General features: G+C 52.4%; 1 protein-coding gene across 3 annotated transcripts in view; it reads left to right on the top strand.

Annotated features, from left to right (window-relative positions):
- Window positions 1-20335, top strand: part of DAAM1 (dishevelled associated activator of morphogenesis 1) — a 98220-nt gene that overhangs the window by 57322 nt on the left and 20563 nt on the right. For all 3 annotated transcript variants that reach the window (XM_054827662.1, XM_054827660.1, XM_054827661.1), the window contains exons 5-16: window positions 7121-7192; window positions 9837-9931; window positions 11720-12053; window positions 12491-12601; window positions 12720-12823; window positions 13249-13315; window positions 13651-13768; window positions 13893-14031; window positions 14506-14564; window positions 14900-15087; window positions 15410-15718; window positions 15832-15939. In XM_054827662.1, coding sequence (XP_054683637.1) covers window positions 7121-7192; window positions 9837-9931; window positions 11720-12053; window positions 12491-12601; window positions 12720-12823; window positions 13249-13315; window positions 13651-13768; window positions 13893-14031; window positions 14506-14564; window positions 14900-15087; window positions 15410-15718; window positions 15832-15939 — 1704 coding nt within the window. The remainder of the gene's footprint in view (window positions 1-7120; window positions 7193-9836; window positions 9932-11719; window positions 12054-12490; window positions 12602-12719; window positions 12824-13248; window positions 13316-13650; window positions 13769-13892; window positions 14032-14505; window positions 14565-14899; window positions 15088-15409; window positions 15719-15831; window positions 15940-20335) is intronic.

The raw sequence follows: 20335 nt of genomic DNA, 5'->3' as shown, positions 1-20335 counted from the left end.
CTGTTGCAGGGAAGAATGGGGAAGAATGTGATAAACAGAAAAATTAGTGATGGCTTTCCAGTAAAACTATTTTTCCCAGCTAGTTGGCCTCTTTCTTCTCTAACTGCACCTTCAACTTGTAGTTCTGTCCTCATTCACGGGGCTGGTGTTGCCATCTAGTTCTTTCATTTAAAAACCATCCATTATTTTTTTTCTGCAGTAGCAGAACTAAGAGCAGTATCCATCCAAAGATGGCATGCAAGGGGAAGAGGAAAAAAATAGCTCAGCTTTTTGCTGTGCTCCTGGGTCGCCTGGGATAGACAAGAAGCATTTCACGGCCCCTAAGCATCCAGATATACCTGCAGTTTTTGCAGCAGCAGGTTGAAATATCATCTCGGGTGTTATTTTCTCAGGCTGACCAAAAGAAGGAGGCTGTTTGCATGGCTGGGGGTATTTTTCAATGGGAAATGTTTATAGTTTTTATCTTTAAAGGTAATTCCCTTTTTAGTTCCAATTACAACACACTTTTGTTTAAGCGAAGTTTTTCTCCTTCTCTGGCCAAAAAATGCATCTGTTAGCAATCTTTTTGGATTTTAAAGCGAAGCTTTTCAAACAATGAACCAGCTGACTATGAAAGGCATCTGGTCATGCTATATTTGCTTATGGGGAGCATAATTTTTAAACCCTGGGAAAAGCGTACAAGGGCATGTGTGTATTTGTAGAGAAGAGCGTATAGGAAGTGTTAGCATATGGAAAACCAGAGTGGTTTTGGATGGGATGGTTCGGACCCTGAGATCCCAGCTCAGGGAGGATCTGATGTAATTACAGCCCTTGGCGGCATTGCTCCATGAGCCTTTGGCAGGGCGCGGGGAAACGGCTTTAGTTGCATCATTTAGTGTTTGTGGCAGGGATACCTGGGGGAGCTGGGCGGCTGGAAGGACAAGGAAGACCCAGAGAGCTACGGTGGGCCAAAACCTCTGCCGACACACGCCTGGCAAAGGCTTGGCCGTGCCGGTGGAGCTGGGCTGGATTTAAACTTCCCATGCAGGCTGCAGACCTATCAGCTTTAAAACCCATCCACGCTGCTGTCTGCTTCTTTTTTTTTTCTTTTTTGACCTTGCAAACAGCATCCAGGTGGATCATCTGCGGCAGGCAGGAGCGGGGGGGTCCGAAACGCGGTGGGCTGCCAGCTGCCGCCAGCTTTCCCTTGCTCCGCCATTACAGAGCAGCAAGGAGGGGTGGGAAACACTGTGCAAAAGAAAAACGCAATCAGGAGGATGCGTAAAAATGAAGGGGGTTGCTTCTCGTTTTTGTAGCAGGTGCCAACTGAAGAGATTGGGGTTTTTTTAACCCCTTGCTGTGACTTTCCTGGTGTGAAGTTCTTCTGGGGCAGACCAACCTTTCAGGTGGTGCCAAGACGGAGGTGAACCATCAGAGTCACAAGTGTTGTTACTGAAGGGCTCTCTGGGGTTTGCTTGGAGCTGGCTGCTGCGAGCCAGCCCTTTGCTTCTGATTTGGTTTCACCTTGAAGGATCTGACCTGGTATGTTGGACATCAGGTGGGTGGGGAACCTGACCAGCCATCCTCTGGGGCTCAGTTATCCCAGAGCAGCTCCAGATCCATCACCACCACTATGGGCTGCAAGTGTGGGAAGGAGGCTGGTGGATCAGATGGAGATGTTGCCTGCAGGCTGGGCATCTAAAAGGTGTCACCAGAAGCTTGATTTGGAAACAAAGCAGCCCTGATGAAGCACTGAGGAGCTTCACAGGTGTCTTTGTCCCCACCACCATGGGCACACGATGTGAGCAGGAGGGTGCATTGCTCCCAGCAGCTGCGTTCCTGCAGGTCAGGGGCAGGAGCTCATGGAGATGACATGTAAATAACAGTGTCCAAACAGGGCTGAGACCAGCCTGCAAACTGCTTTTGAGCCTCCGCTGGCTGAGCCAGCACCTCCTCTGTGCTGGTGCTCAGTGTCCCAAGGATGGTCACTGGAAGAGGGAGGGCAGTCTGGCTGTGGGAGGTGCCGACACCCCGAGGGGGAGGCACACGGGCTGTGGAAGTGTCGAGCTTGTCACCAAGACGTGGCAGGGCTGGGAAGCGTGAAATCTCCCTGGGAAGAGCAAAGGGATGGCTGGAGCTGGCAGATCAGTGACCTTCGTTTGGAAAAGCTGATGAGGCATCTTGACTAGCACCTGGCACTGACGGAGGGGATGGAAGGGATGGAGTTTGTTCGTTGGGTTCACACCACGACACCCCCCCACCACTGCCACCGCGGCACAAAACAGCTGAGTGGCAGCATCCGTCAGCCCCGTGCATGGAGCCCGGGGGCAAAGGGGTGGCGGAGGCGAGGAGAGGGCACAGCGGTGCCGGGGCCGCAGCTGATGTGATTTGTATTTTTGCCAGATCCCTGGAAGAAAGAATTGGGTGTTGGGGGAAGCAGGTGGGAACAAAGCAGGGGACGAGGCAAAGATTGCCCTTGGCTGCGTGGCTTTGGTGTTTACTAATTTTTGCAGCAGAGCACGTGTGTGGTGGCACATCAGGGCTGTTTCCCAGAGACAATGAGGGATGTTGATGGGAATGTTACAGATGAGAAGGGATACCCATCCCTGCACTGTGCAATTACAGCTGTCAGCCTGCCTCTAAAAGAGCAGCTAGTAGTAAGCTGCAGCACGGCGCTGGGCAGTCAGCGGGGTTCAGATCAGCCCTCACTTCTGTGCTTCCTGAGAAGAGAGCAAACACAGCAAAGACCTAAACACAGCCCAGAGAAGGAGTTGGGAGATGTTTGTGTCCCTGGTGCCAGCCAGGCAGGATGCAATGGAGCATCCAGGAGAGCTGACAGCAGTGGTACTCAGTCTGTGTCTGGACATCCCTCATCCAAGGCAGGCTGCAAAACTCACATCCCCAAAACCCACCCTGGGTGCTGGGAAACCATCTTACAAATTCACCCTTTCAATCCATGGTGCCCAGAGAGGTTCCTCCTTCCTCCTGCCTCTGAGCGAAGCCTTGTGAGTCACTTCCCTCTGGGCTCCTTGCTTTGTTGGGAGATTTCTTTACCACCACCAAATTCACTAAAGGACACTTATCAGTGTGCTGTAGACCATTAGCTGCAATAATTACCACTGAGCAATGTCCTGCAGCGAGCCGAGGGAAGCCCGTGCCCTGATCTTTGCCTGCTTTATTGTGCAGTCCCCCTCTGCCTGGGAAACTGCTTTCTGATGAGGCCGCCCGGCTGCTCATCTGAATAAATGAGGTTCTGCTGCACTTAATTGAGAGCTCTCTCTAAATTGGGGGTTTCAGAGAGGAAATGCAAGAGCCCGAGGGAGCTGAGCAAAGGGAAATATTTATAATGCAGCACATTAATTATAAATGAGCAGTTTAGCCAATTTTGTTGTTCAGCCTCCCCTCCGTCCCCCGGAGACCTTTATTTTTTTGCTCCACCGCTTCCTTTCAGCCTTAAATGAGCAGCAGGTCCGGATCCCTGCCCGCCTTGCAGGTGTTTGTACCATGCAGAAAGGCCCTGAGATGTGGGATAAGCCGACCTCGCTGCATTCCCACCCTGTTCTTTGGCACAGGTCTTGCTCCGTGCCCAAATGTTCTGGCTGGGTGCATCTGGACACCTCTTGGTGCTGTGCAGTGCTGGGGACCGCACCACCCTTCCCAGCTGGTGTCACTGCTGGGAGCACTGGTGGGAGAGGGATGCTCCTCATAAGAGGTGCTGATGGTACCCTAGGGTGATTGGGAGGACCTCCAGTCACATCTCCAGGAGGTGAGTGACAGGAGCCGGTCCCTTTTTGGTCCATGTTCAAGGCAAACATGGATGCCCTGGCCCCATTTGTGTTCCAGCCTCTAAAGCAGGGCAGGAAGGCTGGGAAGATCACAGTCTATGCCTGCAGGCTGTGCAGAGCCTTCCCGTGGTGGAGCATAGGATGGCTCAGAGGGGTGGGCTGGCAGCCATCCCCAGCATGCCTCCCTCCTTCTTCAGTGCCATCGCCACGTGTACATGCTCTCTCCTGTTCCTGGTGCATATAGACGGCGTGCCTTTATGGCTGGGTGTACCAGGGAGGGGTGTGCTTTTGCACACAGGAGCAGATAGGAGTGTCCTTCAGAAAGACACGTGATGTGAACTGAGAAACTACAAAGACCTGGCTGCCTGTGTCAAACGGGATCATCACAGAGCAGGAAGGTGGCCTGAGCCTCCCCCCGGCTGCTTGGCACTGCTGAGGAACCATGGGGTCACCCAGCAGGACGGGTGGGTGGCACTGGATTGGCTAGCACCAAGAAGTAGCCCTTTGGTTGCAGGAAAATAACGCAAACGATGCTCTGCTGATTGAACCTGCCATCTGGTGCAGCCTGAGCTCACATCCCCATGGTGGCTGGCCACGGGCAGTTCCCCCGTATCCTGCTCCCACCTTGCTCCCAGGGGCTGCTGTCCCCCCCCGGGTTAAAGTGACGACTCTAACCCACAGGTTGCAGAAATGATGTGTGTTTCCCTGAGGCGACAAATACTTTGCAGAATATGATGGTTTACTTTTCCCACTCTGCTCAGGAGAAGCAGAAGACCTTCCTTCGCCTCTGCAGGGAGTGGTGGTATAATTTGTGCCTTTCCATTCTGCTCATAAATACAAATTACATTCCTGTTTCTCAAGCCCCCTGACACTTTCTCCGTGCTTTTGAGCATCTTTCCAACAACCTGGATGTCTTTCGGCAGGCTGCGTGTGAGTGGATACACCGGCTGCCGGGATTCCTGCGAGCACGGCAGGTGTTTCTCCGCACAATCCAGCGGTGGGAAGCTCTGACCGACCAGATAGCTGCAAATGGGTGTCCTCTTCCCAGCCCTTTGGGAAGACGTTGGGTTTCCCTCACTGCAGCGGAAAGCTCCCCCTGGCCATGGCTTCGGGTGGCCAGAGTCGATGCTGGGAGGTGACAGTCCCTGCACGTGGTCCCAGACATGGCCAGAAATGCTGCAGGATGGTCAGATGGATGGTCCCTGGGTTATTTGGAGAGGATTGCTTCACCTCCATCCTCTTGCCTTTGCTGGAGGCAAGTTTTCAGGAGAGGGGAAAGTGGAGAGAAGCCAGCACATCCCATTTTTCCCAGCTGCGAGACCAAAGGCATCCCTGTCTCTCCCCATCAGGCTGGGTGTTGCAGCCAGAAGATAAGCATTTCTGGTTTTAAGCACTGTTTGGACACAGGGTGGGGACGGTTTTATTTGTTGCTGGCAAAAACTAGTTGTCAGAGCATGACTATGAATGGTCCTCCATCCATGCAGAGGCAGGCGGTGGAACCTCCTTCAAGTTTATTAGGTTTGGCACTAGCATGGGTAGGACAGATATTTTTTGTTGTTTTTCTAACATCTCAGAAAAATTCTTGCTCTCTGTTGATTCCCGCTTGGGTAAAAAAAAATGAGTGAGCAGGTGAGTCAAGTGTTTCATTCAAAGCCTTGGTTTGTCACAGGAGAAGGGCAGAGAGGGCTGAATGTAGTCTTCTTGCTCAGGAAAGTTATTTTATTTGCTTTAAACTTGACCAGATCTATAGAAGATGAAAAAAAAGTGAGGCTCATGGCTGCGCGTCTGTCAGCGGGCAGCCTGCCCAAGGGATGCATTTCCTAACCGTGTGCATGGGCAGCCAGCGCGGAGAGCTGCTCAGGGCGATCTGGTTACTGCCAGGCTGCGTCACAGCCATTCGGGGAGGGCTGGAAGTGGCCATGAGGGCAGATGAGCAGCTTCTCTTGGCCCTCAGCGTGTCGCAGGAGATGCCCAAGGGGTTGCTAGGTCCCTTGTTGCTCCCAAACTTCTTTTGTCCCCATCTGAGAGCCAGGCACAGTGAAGGGTCAGGTCTGCAGGGACGGGCTGCACTGCTTGTGGGGAAACTGGGTCCCGTCCAAATTACCTGTCGCTGACTCCGTGCGTTCTCGTCTTGGCAAGCTGCAGCTTAGGAAGTTTGGATGCACAAACATTTCCCACGTATGCCTCTTGAACTGCAGTAAATATTTGGGACTCTCCTTGGGCTTGCTGAAATCAGCTGGAGGATCGGTAGCTGTCTGCATGCACAGACATGGGGGCAGAAGAGTAGGTCATCCAGCTCCCACCGTTGCAGGCGACTGTGGTGTAGGATGACCTTTGCAAACGGCTCTTAAAGTTAGGGAGGGGACAAAGCTGCGCTGCAAGTTGGGCTGTGAACTGAAGATGGTTAGTGAGGGAAGATGCCTGGGGTTTGTGTAGTATCAGTTGACTCTACAGCCTAAACTTGTGTGGCATTTCTGCTGTGAATCTTTTTTCTTCTTTTGGTATAAGTTTTTAGGAAAATACAGTGGGGAAAAGGCTTGGTCTTGAAGTAATCCCTCAAAATCTGCTTACTTGCTCCAAGCAGTTCCTGGGGACACGCAGCGTAATTTATCTGAGCTGGGCTCAGAGGTCCTTCAGTCATGTCCTACAAGAACATGGTAGAACCTGAAAACCCCTTGTGAGTCCCACCAGGTGCAGGTCATTGTAGACCAGGATGACCAAATGAGGCTCTGCATCATTCAGTGCCATAGATCATGGGCCATGGGGTGACATCCTTTAGCAGGGACATTGCCAGGTGCATGTTCCCTCCTAAAAACTAATGAAGCCCCCGGAGAAGTTGTCACATGTGGCTGGAGTCTCTCTTAGGATGTTGGTAAGTCATGGTCCTGCTCCAAGAGTGGAGCCTAGTTTGTGTCACATTTATCTGCTCTTCATTACTTGTACGAGACACTTCCCCCCCCCCCCCCAAGCACATTCATCAAGGCTGTGCAGCCAAAACTTCAAGGGCACTGTAAGAGTCAGTACAAGAGAAATCTGGATGTAAAATTTCAGTGTGGTTTCTCCGAAGCTGATAACCACAAGACGATGCAGTATCATTGGGGCAGAGTTTGGCCACAGGCAGATGGTGTAACATAGATTGTATATAAAATATGCTAGTTCAATAAATCAGGTAATGTTCCCATAGCTGGAGCTGTCGGCGGTGAGCTCAGAAGGTAGAAAGTCGAGCTTATATTGATATAAAGTAATGCAAGAGCTCAAGGGCACTTCGGGGGTGGTTGGTCATGAAAGGCAGGGGATGTCAATGCTCTTTCTACTAATCTGCTCTTTTTGTTTCACTTTTTCCACCCCCCATCCAGGACCAGGAAGAAAATAAAGGAGCCACCAGCTGGCCAGAGTTTTATATCGATCAGCTGAATTCAATGGCTGCCGTAAGTATTTCCCCAACGCTTTGGCACTTATGAACCCCGTATGGGGCAGCAGCGCAGCAGTGACAGTCTGCTTATCCCCAGCATCGCACCCAAGAGGGTGACGAGTGTTGTAGCCACAAAGTTGTGGCCTGGCGGTTTTCAGCCTTTCGGGTCTGCGGACCTCTCAGCAGTTTGGAGTTGGCAATAGCTTGCAGTTTGTCCCAGCAGTTCAGAAGCCCCCGGTGTAAGGAATTAAGGATCTCCTTCATTAGACCAACAGATAGAGCTGGAAAACGGAGGCATTTTCTATGGCAGGAAGGGCATTTCATCTTGCCCTGGACTGGGAGGCTGCTAGATGGATGGCAAACAGCAGCTTTTGGTGTAAAACCACCAGGCTGGTTTTTAAATACCCGGTTTGATTGTGCAATGCTGGTGGGGCACCAAGCTGCTGCAGTTGCTTTGAAGCCGATAGTTCCTGTGCTTTTTCAAGAATGCCTGCTACCGTCTTGCTGCTCAGACACCCTTCTGTGCCGGGCAGCCAGGGCGAAACATGACACTGCGGGTTGTCTGTCCCTCGAGGGACGTGCTTAGATGTAATTTTATTAAATACTTTCTTGTCAACGTCGTGCTGGGTGAGACAGACTGTTTTCTGTAGGAAATACAGTTTATTTCCTGCGAGGCTGCGCAGTTCAGAGCCCCTCCATCCTCACTCCTGATTTTGGTGGCTGCAGGTGCTGAGGTTTTTGGCCACTGCACTAGGGATGGGACCAGCATGGAAAATGAAAAAGAAAATCATCATTTTTCTTTTTTTTTTTCCCCCTATGTTTGCCCTGCTGTCACAGGGCTAGGGTGACAGGGAAGGTGGGGCTGGGTGAGGAAGCAGGGACAGAGCGGGGGAGCAGGGGGCTGCGAGCCAGGAAAGGAGCGTGGTGCTTCCCTCCGGGAAGGCAGGGATGCCCAGGGCTGGCCACGGGCTGCCGGCCAGTCGAAGCCCTGAGCCTGAGCAGAGCTTGTGATCAAAGGCTGCCAGATGCCTGGAGCGTGGCTTTGATCTCCCTGACACGGTGCCAAAGAGGAGCTGGGTTACGTGTGGGGGTCAGTGCAGCTCTTTGTATCCACTGGGACCCTTTCTCCTGCCTTTGCTTTAGCCTCGGCTGGTGCTGGCAGGGCTCACCCTGACCCTCTGAGGGGCCAGCGCTGTCGGATGGTGCAGGAGGCACCTGGGGTGTTGCTTTAGCTGTGGCCTTGGTTGCATGACTTGGGGTGAGGATGCCATGCCCCATGCATGCCCGGGGCTGCAGGCAGCTCTGCTAGAGCCGTGGGAGCCAGGGTCCTGGCCCCCAGTGCCAGCCTGGTAGCAAAATCCACTGTGGGAGATGTCAAGGGCATCCCGTGCACACAGCTCTGATGCACATCAGTGGGTTGCATTGGGAGATCTGGGAGCGACAGGGTTGGCAGGACCCACCCTGGCTGACCCCAAGCATGGCTGCAGCATCCTGTCCCCTCCAGGCTGCGGGGTGTCCCCTGAGCCCCCCACCTCCTCTGCCGGGCACATGGGTACCTGTAGGGATGCATGGGTACCAGGGGAGGCTAAAGGACCCCTCCTTCTCCCCTGCCCCAGTTTAGCACCTTCCCTCTGTGGACCCCCAATTAGCATCAGCTTAGCCTCCTGCATCCTCACAGCCTCCTCCAGCCCTGGAAATGCATCGAGATTCACGTCACTCAGATGTCACCTGCAGCATCTCTGAGCAGGGTTCAGCCGGACACTTTCTTATGGGACAGTGTGATGCACTTATTTATCTCTTCCTTTTACAAAGTGTATTTTCTGGAGGGTCATGGGCTGTAGTGGACATGCCAGGATTTACATCTAGAGCCCATAAGTTGGGATGCTCCTTGCCTGAATCGCAGCTTTTCCCTCTCACTGCTCTGAGTCTGCTTTGAGGGTTGCAGGGGGACAGTTGTAAGCATCCTCCAACATGGGCTTGTCTGGATGAGTTGCAGGTCAGCAATTTGGGGTGACACCACTCCTGCCTGCAGGGTGTTAACTCAGGAACTTAATAATCACACAGGACAATGTTAAGTGTGTCCTCTCGAGGTGGTTATCCAGCTCTCCCAGTTATCTTGGGGTGGTGGAGTCCAGTGTCTTGCCAGGGCTTGCTGAAAGGTGAGAACAAGTTTGGAGAAGAGGGTGCTGGATTCCTGCAGCTTCACTCAGCACCAGCCGATCTTCGTGTCCTGCTGCTTTGAAACAAAGCCCAAGTAGCCAGGAGATGCAAGGCCATCAGCAGCGCTGCTTCAAAACCAATGTGGGTTGGGGTTATCACTGACTTGTGATGCCCCAAACACTCGCAGTTTAATTGTACATGTGCTAGCGAGTTGTCTGGGTGCTTGCACGCAACATCTTCAGGCTAAAGCCACCCATTCATCCTGCGGTCCCCAGTCCAGGCCGTCTCCTTGCAGACCGCGGAGGTTTTTCCAAACTGTCGCTTTTTCCAAGTCTGGCAATTGTCATTAAGGATCTGGACTTTTAGACTTCCAGAGTCGGTTTGAGGTCCCAGCTCCATCCGTGTGGCTCGGCACGGAGGGGCAGTGAGCGCTCCCACCACTCGGGCACGAGCTTTGTGGGGAAACCTCCCCTCTCACCTCTGCCTTTCTCCCTTCACAGAGAAAATCGCTGATTGCCTTGGAAAAAGAAGATGAGGAGGAGAGAAATAAAACAATCGAAAGTTTGAAGACTGCACTGCGGACAAAACCAATGAGGCAATTCCATTTCCTGGCTTTATCTCTATGGTCATGGCTTTGGATTTGTGTTCTCTGGCAGAGGAGGCGGTTAAATAGAAATATGAATGGGGCCTGTGCAGGACAAGGCACTTGCTTTTTTTGATTGACCTCTTGTCATTTTGCCTTGGTCCTTTTAGTGGCCAAGAACCACCAGGACCTTCACATCTGTTCAGGCAAATCAGGCGACTTCTTATTTTTCAAATTTGCTTTTGTTCTCATTAGAACAGAATGTAAAAATTCCTTCCAGACTGATTTTTTTTTTAAAAAATGCAATTTTTGTTGGTCAACCAGGCCCTTTGTTTCAACTTCTCTTGTACTTTTTAAAGGGACAAAGTCACATGAACCTTCAGGCTTTTATGAAATGCAAAAAAACCCCAAAACATTGCTAGGAGGTTTTGATGGTGAGGGTAAAGAAAGGGTGGGACTCTTTCTGAATGTCTGTAGTTTTTCCTAACTTTGGTTTCTCTGGAGTCTGCATGTACACATCTGCAAAAGCTTTAAGATGCCTCAGGTCAACAGTTCCTGATGGAAAAATGTTTCATGACCCAGTCTGGTTACGGAAGAAACAGCTATTTCTTGGAATTGCATTCCCATCTTCCGTTTCTCTTTTGCAATGCTTCTGGTGATGGTACTTGGTAAGAAATTCCCAGGGTCGAGGGTGAGCACCCAATTTCCATGGAACCTGGACATCTTGGGTGCTGGCTCCCCGCAGTCCCCTGGGAGCAGGGCTGGTACCCAGCCATGAAACTTTGCAAAGTCCTTAAAAGTGTTTTGTCTCACTGGAAGTCGGAAGGATCCAGCAGGCTCTATGAAAAATGTTACCTGTTGGACCTGCTTTTGCTCCCAGGGAAGTGAACATCAAATTTCCTATTGACTTTGACTGTAAGAAGAGCAGGCTTTGAAGCAGAGAAATCAGTTTTCCCTGAGCCTGCAATTACCCCTTTTGTTGCTGCGCATCAGCATGGCTTGTTTCGAATTAAAATCATCCCGATGCTGGGATGTTCTTGGCTCATTTGCTTTCCGAGCCCATGCCTTTTGCCAAACCAGAATACACCCAGCCTGGATGGCATCAGGCAGGGAGGTCCTAAAACGCCTGGGCAGCGTGCAGTGTTACGTCTGCCTGCTCTAGTGAATCTGCCTGGGGCGCTGCTGTGCATTTGCTATCTGTTTTCTATTTAGTGGCATTATAAGTCATCATAAAAATCAGAAATCCCTTAAAAATGGTGAAATGTGCCTAAGGGAGGAGAAGGATGTGGATGGTGAGGCAGGAGAAGTAGCAGGAGGCAGAAAGTCTGACAGGCATCATGGGCTCGGCTGGTGTTGGGGTGTCTGTGGCTGACGAGGAGGTGACTCCAGGACTTGGGAGCTTCTTCCAGTCCTGTGCAAAACTGGTCCCAAGTGAGTGAGATTTAAGACTCAGGTTGGGGACTGGGAAGGTTTTGCAGCAGTGTGGCTGCAAACTCCTAACCTTCACCCTGGGGCTTCTGCTGGATTAGCTGGTCCTCTTCCAAATATCTTACCTAGCTCTGGACAACCTTGTGCAGATGATGCCTGGTTGCCTACGCTACCAAGCACTGATTAAATTGATTTTTGCAACCCCTTCCTTGTCTGGGCCGTAGGAGGCCTGCAGGCTTTCTGCTATCCAAAGTCCAGGAAAAAATATATAAGACATTCCTGGGTTTACAACAACAGACGCGCCAGCCCTGTTTGAGGGTAAAAGGGTCCTTTAGCATTTGGTTTTAAAGGTAAAAACCCTCTTTCTGACAGGTTTGTAACCCGGTTCATTGACCTGGATGGCTTGTCGTGTATTCTGAACTTTCTCAAAAGCATGGACTATGAGACGGCAGAGTCTCGAATACATACCTCGCTCATTGGCTGTATAAAAGCACTAATGAACAACTCCTTGGGCCGGTCTCACGTCCTGGCCCATTCGGAGAGTATTAACGTAATCGCTCAGAGTCTGAGCACGGAGAATATTAAGACGAAGGTGGCAGTGCTGGAAATCATGGGCGCTGTGTGCCTGGTTCCTGGGGGCCACAAAAAGGTACTGGAGGCGATGCTGCACTACCAGAAATACGCCAGCGAACGGACTCGTTTTCAGGTAGGTCTTGACTCGCTCGCAAAATTCGGCATTCTTGTCCCTTCTTCCTCCTGGATATCTAACTGCCAGTTGCAAATGATTTTTTATGGCTGTTTGCAACTTAGATACTCTGGACCATCTCTGATGAGGTCTGCAGCTGAGCAAAGAGCAAGGAACCAGTTATTTAAGGCAGCACCCTCTCAAAAAAAAAAAAGTTTGCTTGTGCAGGGTCGCTGGGATTGCAGCTCTGCAAGGCTGCAGCACATCTGGATGGGCTGATGTTAGCCCAAACGCGTGCTGGGGTGGGCTGCATTACAGCGGGCAGCAGCTGATCCATCACCAGCGGGTTGCTACAGGGGCTGTAGCAGCACCACGCGTTGTTCCTCCACGCATCCCCGGCCGTTTGTGCAGCTCTGGGGCTGTCACTGGGCGTTTAACTGACGTTGCGTGTTTGACAGACGCTGATAAATGACTTGGACAAGAGCACGGGGCGGTATCGGGACGAAGTGAGCCTCAAGACAGCCATCATGTCCTTCATCAATGCAGTCCTGAGCCAGGGGGCAGGCGTGGTGAGCACCGGGGCTCTTGGAGAGGGAGGTGTTTTGGTGGGTTTGGGGTTGGTTTATTTCAATAAGGTTTCTGAGGATGTGCACCTTGCTGTGTTGACCCCACAAATGTCCCCTGCAGGAAAGCCTGGATTTCAGACTTCACCTGAGATACGAATTTCTCATGCTCGGAATCCAGCCAGTCATTGATAAACTACGAGAGCATGAAAATTCAACCCTCGACCGGTGAGTAGTGACCCCCAGCCTGATGGTTATTTTTGCCCTTGTCCTGTGCCCTTGCTTTCTGTTTTTTGGAGTTGGCCTTTGAGGATCTAGACTGTTGATCTGGCCCCTCTTGAGGAAATTCTTCGCTGTTGCTAGAGAGGGAGGGGAAAAGCCATTTCACCACGCTCTAACATAGCGTTGAGCCGGGAAGGATGTGCCAGTGGGGGCCTGGGGGATGCTGCCAGCCCTCCTCCTCCTCTACTTGTCCCAAAAGGCTCCTTGGACAGGCTGTAATAAATGGGAGCTTGAGACTGAAGATCCAGTTGATGTTTCAAGCCTCGCTTGTCTCTGGGCTGCTGCCAGGCTGGCTGCCTGCAATTTATTAATTGTCACATTCATATCTGCTTTTAACAGTCTTTTTTTTTTTTTCCTCTTTCTTTCCTCAGCCACTTAGATTTTTTCGAAATGCTTAGAAATGAAGATGAACTGGAATTTGCCAAAAGATTTGAGCTGGTGAGTACAAACATTGCTGATGCAGACAGTGGCACTCGATGTCACAGTTCCTTTTAAAAGTGCCTGTGTGGCCTGTGACAAAGTGCGGTCTTTTGGATAAAATTTGGAGGTTGGAAAGCCATCTCGATGGTTGCAACCTCCATCCTACAGCCTGCTTCGTGCCTCTGCTGCTCTGGCTGCCGACCAGCGCTGTTTGCCCCTTGCAGGGCAGTGGGGCTTGTCTGTCCATCAGGTGTGGGGTGAGGATGGCTCCTGGGGTTTGGAGCTGAAACTCGGGAAACACGTGGTGCCGTCGCTGGTCTGATGGCCTGACCTCACTTCGCTCCTCTCCGCAGGTCCACATCGACACCAAAAGTGCGACTCAGATGTTCGAGCTGACGAGGAAGAGGCTGACGCACACCGAGGCATACCCGCACTTTATGTCTATCCTGCACCACTGTCTGCAAATGCCTTGTGAGTCCCGGGAGTGGGGAGGAAACCTGCGGCTGCCGGGGGCTTGGCAGCCCATGTCTCCTTCCCGGGGGCGGCAGTGACCTCCCTGCTGCTCCCCTCACTCTCTCCCCTCCTTCCCCTCCAGATAAAAGAAGCGGCAACACTGTCCAGTACTGGCTGCTGCTCGACCGGATCGTGCAGCAGATCGTCATCCAGAGTGACAAAGGGCAGGACCCCGACGCCACTCCCCTGGAAAACTTCAATATTAAAAACGTTGTCCGAATGTAAGTGCTCGCCCGCCTTTACTGGGGTTGGCTGCTGAGCAGCACCAACACGGGCCGCCGTGGCTTTGCTGCCTCCCGCTCCAGCGGGCGAGAGGGCCAGGGCCGGGGGTTATCCCTGCCAGGATGGCATCATTTTCACCTCTTAAGCACAACGTGCGGGTGAATTAAGCTCAGACTCTGTGTCCTCAGCGAGCTGTTTCTCCCGACTGCTGCTGTCACTCTTCCTCGTTCATCACGTACTGTCACCCGGTGATGTTTCTGCTCCTCGGCTGGACAAGCCAGCATCCCTGGAGCTCTTGAGACAGCGCTGCATCCCAGCCTGCAAAACCCTGCCGGGGGGAGAGTGTTAGAAATACCAGTTTGGGAGCCTTAAATCCCGCTGCCCAGGCTTGCTCAATCATGTTTCTTGCTGGTGATGGTCACTTGTTTACTGCGGTAGGATTGTCTCACGTGGTACATGTCTTTTCCTTTTAGGTTAGTCAACGAAAATGAAGTGAAACAGTGGAAAGAGCAAGCAGAAAAAATGCGAAAAGGTGAGTGACAGAGAGACACACGGCGTTTTTAACTTTAGTAAGCACAGTAAGCTAAATGGATAATGTATACATGTATTTAGCCGGATGGATTCCACAGGCTTTATTGAGTGGCTGAGGTAATATCTTGCTATGAGGTTTACAAGGGAAATGGGCAAAGCAGATCTTCATTTTTTCATGGGGAGGCCCTGGCTGGGGTATTAAGGCACAGCACACCCTCCCTTTTCTTAACTGCGCCGCTTCTCTGCAGGGCAGCGTGGGGGTTAGCCCCCTGCATGCTGCCATTCACCAAAAGGGAGTGTTTGTCACCCAAAAGTGGTCTCATGGGGCTGTTTCAGAGCACAGCGAGCTTCAGCAGAAGCTGGAGAAGAAGGAGCGGGAGTGCGACGCCAAGGCCCAAGAGAAGGAAGAAATGATGCAGACGCTGAACAAGATGAAGGAGAAGCTGGAGAAGGAGTCCAGCGAGCACAAGCAGGTCAAGCAGCAGGTGGCAGATCTCACGGCGCAGCTCCACGAGATGAGCAGGGTGAGGCCCCAAACCTCCTCCCCGATGTGGCCCAGTCCCACCCCCCCCTGCAAACACCATGGGGTGATTTCTGGAGGCTGAGCTGCACAGAGGGCTGAGAAAGGAGCTTGTTGGGAGGGCCACCAAGATGTCCGTCCCTGGTGATGGGGTGATTTCACCTCTCCAGCTGTATTAGACCTCAGTCAGGAGTGCTGAAGCCTTTGAGTGCTTCCTATGCTGGTTAAATTTTGGCAAAAAAAAATTAAAAATCAGCATGGGGGTATTTCTTGGGTGGTGTCCCCTGGCTCCATATGACCAGTCCCCTTTTTTCTTCCTCTCCCAGAGGGCGATCTGTGCTGCCAGCCCCGGAGGACCTCCCTTGCCCCCAGGAGCTCCTGGTGGCCCTTTACCTTCTCCATCTCCAGGATCCCTCCTTCCCCCTCCACCACCACCGCCACCACCAGGGGGATGTCCCCCGCCACCTCCTCCACCACCACCCCCTCCAGGCGGCCCCCCACCACCCCCTGGCCCCCCACCCCTGGATGGGGTGATGCCTCCCCCCGGAGCACCTCTGGGCTTAACCCTCAAGAAGAAGAGCATCCCACAGCCGACAAACGCCCTCAAGTCCTTCAACTGGTCCAAGCTGCCAGAGGTAAGCCGGGCAATAATTTGGGCAGCGAAACTGGAGGTGCTGAACAGCCACCTGGTGCCATGGGGCAGGTGGGCAGGGGACCCCCAACCTGCAGTCCTCCCGCTGTCTTGCAGAATAAGCTGGTGGGCACCGTGTGGACCAACATAGATGACACAAAAGTGTTCAAAATCCTGGACCTTGAAGACCTGGAAAGAACATTCTCCGCCTACCAAAGACAGCAGGTAACGACTGGCCCGGGGCGCATGCGGGGATGTGGGCAAGGCGCCGCCATTACGAGATCATGCGGTTTCACTTGTGGTCTCAAAACACATTTCCCATCATTATTTCATACCAATGCCATTTTTGCCAGTTCGACTCGATCTGCTTTATCTTCTCATCCTCATGTTGGTGCTTTTGCATTGAAGTGGCCGTTCACGGCTCGGTGTGCCTGCCCATGCACCTTACCACGTGTGTCATGAAGACGGATCACCAAAAAAACAAACAAACGAGACAGGGAATGTATGAAAATAACCCCCAGATGTGGCCACGGTTGGGTAATATTTTTGGATCGCTCTTAACAGCAACTGCTTCATGTCTCCGTATTGGGTGGAAAATTTCTATCCCTCTCTGGCCAAGAAGGACTAAGTTTTACCCACATCTACCATGGGTGGATCTCTTCTTTTATTTTTGTAGTGAGCCCAGAGCAAAATGTGAGCTTTGAACAAAAAAGCAAATCCCAAACCAAAATAATGACACTGCAGGCAGAAGTCTCTGCTTTTTAATCTCCTGCTCAAGCAATATGGCCCCAGTTTGGAAGGCATCAAAGCACACAAAGAAAATTAGACACTTATTTTACCCCAGGCAGGACCACGATGGGCAAAAGCAATGAGTTTTTCAGGAAGGCAGGAGAAAAAGCAAGGAGAGAGGCTGAAAAAGTCATGTTCACCTGCTGAACGTCTGGCTGTGTTGCTGGGAGAAGAGAACAGCTTGTCCTGTTCTTGCCAGGCTCAGGCGGAGCGACGGTGCCAGGAAGGAGTGGACCCAACACATAAGCTCCTTAGGCAACGTGAGAGTTTAATCTCTTCCAGAGGCTAATTGAGGGAAAGATCAAGGCGGATTAAAGCAGGGCAAATATCAAGAGTAACCCACCAGAAGTACATGCTGTCCCGGTGTGTTTCAGGAATAGGTGACCATGGTGCTGGCTCTGTCCCCCGGCATTTTTGGAGCTTGACTCATGCCTACTGAAGGGCATGTCTGAAGACAAGAAATGGAAATGGAAGGGGAGCAAGAATAGAAACCTGGTGTGTCAGTGGGACGGTTTGCCCTCTGGGTTGCTTGCCCGAGTCCATGAATCACCTGGTGTGCTGCGGATTATTGCCAGGCAGGAATTTAAAAATAATTTGGCTTGACTGAGGTCTTTCTGGGTGAAGCAGCCAGTCAGGTTCAGGGCCAGCAAGAAGGGGGAGATGCTGCAAGGAGAGCTGTGACACGGGCTTTCACCCCAGATGAGATCAGGACCAAAAGGGAGCTGAATGTGAGAGCCAGGGACTGGGTGGGACTGGTAGAAGATGCTGCAAGAGCACCTGGGAGGGAGATTGGGAAAGAGGAGGTGAAATCCCACCCATGAGATGCTGCCATGGCTTGGGAGTATGATGCACAAGTTCCTTGTGGCTCACCCAGGCTTCATGGTAGTACCTTTTTGTGTGACTTGAGTGATGGGACACATCCCCCTGGACCTGAGGGCACGTGATTGCTCACCTGTGAGTCCCCAGGGTGCCCCCACTTGCAGTCCCAGCATGGGGAGGGGGTGCCTGGCTGCGTGGCCCAGCATTGCCAGCAGCACAGCTCTGCAGACAGCTGCCGTGCACGTACCAGCACACGGGGTTAGAGACACTCCTTGGGATAACACACGCACACCATGGGGCACTTCACACACGGTGTAGGGCTGGGGGAGTTCCATGTGAATGGGCTGTCCCTGTGGGGAGGGACGATGAACTAATGCCTTAATAATTTGCAGTGGTTTTGAGCTTTAGCAAAAGTTGGTTTCTGGTTAGAGCAAGCAGGAGAGGAGCAGGGATTTCTTCTTCCTGCTCCCCATCTTGAGCCCTTGGCCAAAAATCACTTGCTTAGTAATCGCACCTCTCACTTGTCCTGAGACACGACGTCGGCAGGACCTGGAGCATCGGGGGCTGCCTGCCTGCCTGTGCCCCGATCAAACCGGGGCTCCGAAACTGCATGGCTGAGTGGTGCATTGCTGTGGCCACCACCCCAGCAGGGTTCAGGGGCAGCGTGCAGAGGTGTGCGTGGTGCAGAGAGCTCTCTGAGCACCCCCCAAGTGGCTATTGCGGGGCTGCTGTTGATGGGATTTGGCTGGTTTTATTGCCATAGTGCCTGGGAATCCCTAAGTAGTGCACAGACCTGAGATTTAATCCTTAAATTTAATTTTCAGCATCTCTTTAAATGCTTTTCCCACGTCACAGGCTACAAAGTGAGCTCTGCAACTCTCGGGGAGGACAGGAGCCCTCTGGGCTTCCTGCGGCTCAGCCTGAGAGCATCCCTGCCCCGAGCTGGGCGATGCATGGGCACTTGCCCTGAGCTGTCAGGAGAGCCCGTATCCTCCCCATCTTCCCTGCCGAGGATCTGCAGATGCCCCTGTCCCCCGAGATGGGCTCAGCCCCGCAGCTGTGCATAATAGCAGCGTTTACCAATCTTGCAAGATATAACAGAAAAACCAACAGGAGCTCTGTGTTTCAGGCTGTGGCGTGAGGACCTGGCAGGGCTGGAGGTAACTGCTTAAGGACGTGCATGTGGTGATGGAGGAAAGCAAGTCTAGGGCCGTCAGGGCTTACGTTGTGCTACGCAGGGGTCTGTGCCTCCGTCGGAGATATTTTGAGAGCCTGCAAGGGAGAAGAGGCTGGGAGCGATGCTGATAAGTGGCAGCGACACGGTCGGGGCAGTCCTGGCAGGTCCTGCGGCGATGAGTGATGTAAAAGAGCCAGGGCCAAGTGGAAAACATACGTGTTGTTGAACCGAGGGCTTGGCAGTGAGCTGGGAAAGAATTCATCGGCTAAAAAAGGATGAAAGAAAAGCCTGCAGCTCCTCCACGCAAGTGAGAGTGACCTGTGCAGGGGCCAAGGGCACCAGGGGTGGGGAATGTTTGTGGGGATGGTGGCAGCAGATTTAAAGCTACTCCTTCTTACACCACCATCCTGCAGCAGAGGCTGATCGCAGTTCATGCGAGGGAAAGGGGCAGAGCTGAGGCTGGTTTGAGGCAGAGAGGGAGGGGTTTTGTAACAAGCCTTTTCTCTACCTTAATGCATGGGGAGCCCTTTTTCTCCCGGAGCAGGAGGCTGCAGGAGGACCACCACATCCTTCTCCTCTCCAGCAGCGTGGGGCAGGTCTGAGCATCAGGATGGAAGGAGGGCTTTCTAATTAAGGACCAGTTAAATGAACAAGAAGATAACCATTGCTGCCTTGGGTGTGCTTTGCGCCTGTCCCACGAAGGAACCTGCTGGGAAAAGGTTGCTTTATGAAACACCAATCCTTTACAACCTTGACTGATCCATGGAGTTAATTCTGCCTTTGCAACAGCCACAGGTCTGGCTAAATTGTATGGTTTTTCATCTAACCTCCCTGAAGTACAGCACTGGCAGCTTGGGTGTCCTTATTCAGGATCTGCAGCTCCCCCTTGCCTTGCAAAGCCCCCAGCATGGTGGCATTGCCAGAACTCTGCTCCTGGGAATGGTTGTGGCAGTTCTTTGATACGTGTTTCTATGCAGACGGGTACGATGCTGCCTTGGGGAAGTGCTCAGCGCAGCGCTGTGCTGGGGTGCCCATGTTGCACCCCATGGGTGCTCATCCCTCTGCCAAAGAAAGGGTCAGTCTCTCCTTTTGTTGGATGAAGTTTCTTTGCCTGCTGGCACATGTTGTCCTGCTTCATGGCTGCAGCGTTTCTGTGGGTTTAAGGAAAGCCTGACACGTTGGTTTTTAGCCACGGGGCTTGCGGTTGGCACAGCTCAGCTTCTGGTGGGTGCCGGTCCCCCAGCCCGGATGTTTGGTGGCACCTAATGGAGCTCCTTCCCATCCTCCCACCCAGAGCCACGTGTGGGTCCTGGGTTGATCCAGCCTCGAGAGCCGATCAGGGGAAAACCTGCATAAACAAGGTTTCCTTTAAAAAGGAGGCAGGGAAGGGATTGTGTTTGGGGATGACCAACTCAAACCAGGCACATGGGCCATCAGCCACCTCTGTGCAGAGGGGCTGGAGGGAAATGCCCTTGGAAACCAACTGCATTTGGATCCCCCTACCTCCTCCGCTCGCTGCCGGCCTTCTTTTTTTACTAAGAAAAAGCAAAAATTAAATGATTTATGCACCTTTGAAATCTCCCTCCCCATCATGGAGCTGCCGGATGGTTTCTTGAGCCAAGCAAACACCAAAAAAAGATGCAGCCCAGCTAACAAGGAGGGAAAACCCTTGTGTGTGTGTGTGTGGTGCCGGTTTTGCCACACTTGCTTCCAGTCTGGTGGGGAGAGCCCAGCAGGACAGCCAGGTCTTTGGAGGACCATGATGCAGGTGGGGCATCAGGGTGGCATTTGCCCAGACCACCAAGCCCTGCAGAAGGGGGAATCATCCCTGTCGGA

This window comes from Grus americana, chromosome 5, assembly GCF_028858705.1.
Source record: "Grus americana isolate bGruAme1 chromosome 5, bGruAme1.mat, whole genome shotgun sequence".
Taxonomy (NCBI): domain Eukaryota; kingdom Metazoa; phylum Chordata; class Aves; order Gruiformes; family Gruidae; genus Grus; species Grus americana.
The sequence above is the reverse complement of the archived record's forward strand: the minus strand, read 5'-3'. Positions and strand labels throughout refer to the sequence as shown.